At 42.6% G+C, this 4763-nt stretch overlaps 1 protein-coding gene across 1 annotated transcript; it reads right to left on the bottom strand.

Annotated features, from left to right (window-relative positions):
* Window positions 1–513: 513 nt before the first annotated feature.
* On the bottom strand, window positions 514–2442 carry LOC147447309 (polygalacturonase-1 non-catalytic subunit beta-like). Its single transcript, XM_086523148.1, has 2 exons — window positions 2011–2442; window positions 514–1346 (listed from the first exon to the last, which is right to left on the bottom strand). The coding sequence occupies exons 1-2, from the start codon at window positions 2390–2392 to the stop codon at window positions 730–732; spliced, it is 999 nt and encodes a 332-aa protein (XP_086379274.1). The 5' UTR covers window positions 2393–2442; the 3' UTR covers window positions 514–729.
* Window positions 2443–4763: the final 2321 nt, after the last annotated feature.

Here is a 4763-nt window from a genome sequence, read left to right as displayed (position 1 = left end):
AATAGCCCCGCAAAATTTTGGCACTAATATACACGATCACCACATCATTAGTGCACTTCAATTTTAATGTCATCTCATATACGTAAGCATTTGCTTCTAAATTATATATAACTTTTACATAGATGATTGGTCACTATAATGTCTTCAATTTCAAGTCTGTTAAATCGTTTTTCATTATAATGTCTTCCATTTCATGTCTATTGAATTGTATTAAGCACAACTTCCCTCTAACTGAGGTAATAATATCTCAAAACGATTAAACTAATTTTAAAATTTTTTTCTTCTCTCATGCACGAGAAAGTAATCTCTTTTACTTTGAAGAATTTAAGGATCTCTTAGCTATCAAAAGAGACTCGCATCTAAAGTTTTGTCCCCTTTTTCTCATTAAGCATTACAGAACGTTTTAGCAGCTACACAGTGAATCAACCACCATTTTCATTCGCTTCAGTTCAGAGAAAAGCAAAATAAACAATTTATCACTAAGAAATTTAAGACAAGAGAAGAAGAACAAGATTCTTCAAAATGACAATGGCTTTACTATATAAGGTTCTTAACTTTTATTGGAAAAGCAGCACAGTACACAGAGAGAAAACGTCTCATAGCATTTTTCAAGAGACAAGGCGTTGCTGCTTTACATGCCAAAGGCCTATGAGAGAGCATAGTAAGTTCACCACCTAGTAGAAAGCACTTCATAGTAGGTATGTAGTTAAGATTAACACACTAGATGGGCTATGTAGAGATTTGAGCTTTTGGAACCCACATAAGATGGCTTCCGTAGATCCAATGACAATCTTGTTCATTTGGACTCATGTTAGCGGGTAACATTGTCGTAGTGATACTATGCAAGGCATGACAAATGGCAATGCGGCTCTTTGTGATACCAGAAGCTGTATCTTTGAGGGTCACATGATAGACCTTCGTGCCTTGAATATAGTGGCAATAAAAGAGAGCATGTGGAAAAGCAAAGTTGTGACAAGAGACAGGTGGCTTTCCATGTCCGGCATACTTGAGTTGCACATCTATAACTTGAACTTTTTTGTTTGAGAAGGTAGCATCATTGCTCCACACAAGCTCTGCATCGGATCCCACACTTGAGCGCACAAATGCCACCAAGTCATTCAAGGACCTTGCACATACCCACTTTTGATCTGCTAAAGACTTTGCCTCACATTCATTCAGTGACATAATAATGTTTTTTGACATATTTGTTTCCGAGTGATATTGGAACATATGTAATAATGATCTTAATTCTTGTGTTCCATATGGGATTTGTTTTGAGATGGAGTCAGGTAGGAAGGATGCTACCAAGTTGTCGTCATTGAGGTCGGGCATCATTATTTCACTACCTGAAAAAGCCAACAAAATAATCAGGTTACAATGAGGAAGCCCGCACATCATAATTAGTTCTTTTGAGATAAACATAGCATGTTGCATGCTAGAAGTAGTGCATTGACTCAAGTGACATAAGGTAATTTTAGTTTGCTCAAAATAGGACTATAGCCTGAGATCAAGACTCATTGGATAGATATTTGACATCTCTTCGGATTGCTCCTATGGTGTTAAAACTTTTGTTCTTCTTCTTCTTCTTCTTCTTCTTCTTCGGCTTCAAAAATTATATATTCGCTACCTATATAGTGCAAGGATAAACACTAAAGAGAAGAAAACGTTAAAGGGAAAATAAACCAAAAAAAAAACATATATGTATCGATGTATACACGCAATCAGAACATCTGTTTATATATTATATATGGGCACAAAAAATCTTTTGACTTTCCATTTCCATGGGTCTTTTCATTTCCTAAAGTCACCCTTCACTTATGGGCTTAAGATTATTTAAAAGGATTTTCATTTTTGTTTTTGGAGATTGGGGAGACCTAATTCTTCTCTTCTTGGTGTCTAGTACACATACCACAAGCTCTTGACTTTGATAAGGGCCCGTGCTAAATGCTTGGAGCTAAAATCTTACGTTAAAATGGATGGTAATTCATTGGGTCATTGATATGCGGTTACCTTTGTAGAGTTGTTTCTCATGAACGTACTCGTTGACTTGGGCTTTGGGGCCTCGGCCCGTGTGGCGAGAGTTGACGACGCTCACAAGGGCCGTGTCAATGCGGCAGAGCACCTTGGCGACATTGCAAGATTGCGGCGAGAGAATTCCCTGCTTGGCCTCCTGCAAGAACTGAGCAGCGGCAGCGCCATGCAAAGAAGGCAGTCTGGCTCTCAGCACAGCGGGCAAGGGCGTGCTAGGGAAGGCAGCGGCCCACAGGCGCAGCGCTGCTTTCTCTGAAGCGTCATCTGCTCCTCTTGCAGCTCCATCAGCAGCGCAACTCATTAATATCACGAGCAGCAGCAGCAGCACCATCTCTACCAGAACGCGCTTACTCGCAGCCATTCTCTCTCTCTCTCTCTCTCTGTGTCTCTCTCTTTCTTTTATTTTATATACGCGTTCCCTCTTCCTCGCCTTTTCCGCTAGTGCGCACGATAAATTTTTTTTAAAAAAAAGAATATCTGCTAGTGCTGTTCACCTAATTAAAGCGTATCGTAGGCACTAAACCCACTTCTTGGCGGTCGCACGTGGATTTTTCTCCAGAGATAAGAGAACGGATGATTTTATTAAAAAACCTACATATTGTGGTGCACACGGGAATAAGACCATACTGAGTGTGCCTCTCTCTCTTCCGAAACTTCCTTATATTACTATCAAGCGGTTACAACCATAACATGTCCGACCACACTAGGTGGCCGGACTCTACCTACACGACCACACACCACACCTCCCCCCTTAGGGAGAAAAAGATGGACATCTTTTTAAAGTTTTGGACTGAGAAAGGACTCGACACAAAGGGATCAACCCCAACGCCTCATCCGGGGGGAGTGATCATACAACGGCTTAAGGGCTAGGGACTGAACTTGGGGACTAGACTCGTCGTCATGCCGATATCATCAAGGCATGGAACTCGTACATCTCGCTTGTGCAAACATTAGGTCGCTATCCCAATGAAATGGACAAGACGAGGAAGGACTCAGGCCTGGGGGTGATATTTTTGCGACATACATCCATCTCTATAAGGGGTTTGGTGGGCTTGACTTGATGCTTAAGTGAATGGGAAAAAACTCGGCTAGAAAGAGTGCGAAATTGAAGAAGAAAACAAGAACTTTGCAATAAAAACCAATTAACTGAAAGTGAGAAGGGAGAAAAATTGTTGTGACTGCATCTCTTGACTTCTCTCGTCGACAAGAAGCACCTCTGTAGTGATACTACAGCAATTCAATTTGCCAACAAGAAAACTTCCACCCATAGAATACTAGAATGAGTACTTGATGTCGCTGTCGTTGGACTGGTTGACACCTTGAATTGCAACATCATGAAAAAGGCATCTTTATGAAGCAATCATTGAAATCCAAGCACAATAAGAATTGCAATGTAGGAGCAAAAGAATGTGTTGCACGAAGCAAGCAAGACTGGTTGCGCAAATGCACAGGACCAAAGAAACAAGCACCTCTGCAATAATATTGCAGCAACTCTTGTTGCAGGGAAAGCATTCGGATGATGCTACCATTTGAATCGTCCTCACATGTTGGTATTGTTGTTGCAATAGGAACACCTGCAAGCTCAAGATGATCATAGGGTTGTATAAGATTTGACTACAGTTGGCAATGAAACTGATGCCAGGTAATCTGCATAACAGCATGCAACGATGGCGCACATTTAGAGGCTTTGCGGTAGGATCTCGTGCAACCGTGGAGGGGTCTGCATTGAGCCAGTTGTCCGACTTGGGGAGAATCATGGGCTGATGGTCTACCTCCGGGAATCAACACAAAGTCCAGGGTCGGCTCATTCATGATGGGGCTACGTTGCAAGCTTTGGGCATTGTCATTGTGGGACGCCATGCCAGCAGTTAGAACTGTGCGCACTTGTGTGTTGGGAGCTTTGGACGTGTCTGCAAAAGCTTTAATGGCGGGCTTGCTACTGAGAGAGAGAAAGGCAGGGAATGAGCCAGTGAGGGAATGAGAGCTTTACTGGTGGATTCAGGGACAAAAGCGAGAGGAAGGGAGGAACAAACAGTGGTAGCGGGCTGCAGTTCAAGGTGAGGGGGGAGACGGAGTTGACCTGGAGCGACAGAGAAGAAGGCCCCCTTCACCGAGGAGGTCGAAAGCAGAATAGATTCTGAGTGTCGCATTTTGGGTCTCAGTTGCAGCTCGATCAAGCTATGTTTTGACAGAAAAATACGACCAGCAGCCGCCATGGTTTCTTTGAAGCCTCTCCTTGTTGCACAAAGCTGGAACTCGCCACCATCCTCTTCTTCATCATCGTCTTCCTCAGAGCGAGGCTCATGGGTATTAACACTGGCCATGGGGAAGGCAAGCTATGAGTGATTCTCGAAACACTATCCTGTGTCGAAGGGGAACACCATGACCAGTGAAAGTAAGCCCAAGAACCTATGATAACTAACCACCAAACAAGAAAATGTGCCCGTCAACTCCACCAATGTGGTGTACACGGGAATAAGACCATACTGAGTGTGCCTCTCTCTCTTCCGGCACTTCCTTATATTACCATCAAGCGGTTACAACCATAACATGTCCGACCACACTAGGTGGCCGGGACTCTACCTGCACGACCACACACCACAATATAGAGAAATTTCAGAGGTAAGTTGGCTATATTTAAAGGATTTGACGCTAATTTATCTAAGGTTTTCCCACCTTTGCAAAGGTAATCTTAAAATTTATAGATGGGATTACACTAAAAAAACCTACAT

This window comes from Adiantum capillus-veneris, chromosome 11, assembly GCF_014529385.1.
Source record: "Adiantum capillus-veneris isolate H3 chromosome 11, ASM1452938v2, whole genome shotgun sequence".
In the NCBI taxonomy this organism is placed as follows: domain Eukaryota; kingdom Viridiplantae; phylum Streptophyta; class Polypodiopsida; order Polypodiales; family Pteridaceae; genus Adiantum; species Adiantum capillus-veneris.
This window is presented reverse-complemented; position numbering and strand designations above follow the sequence as displayed.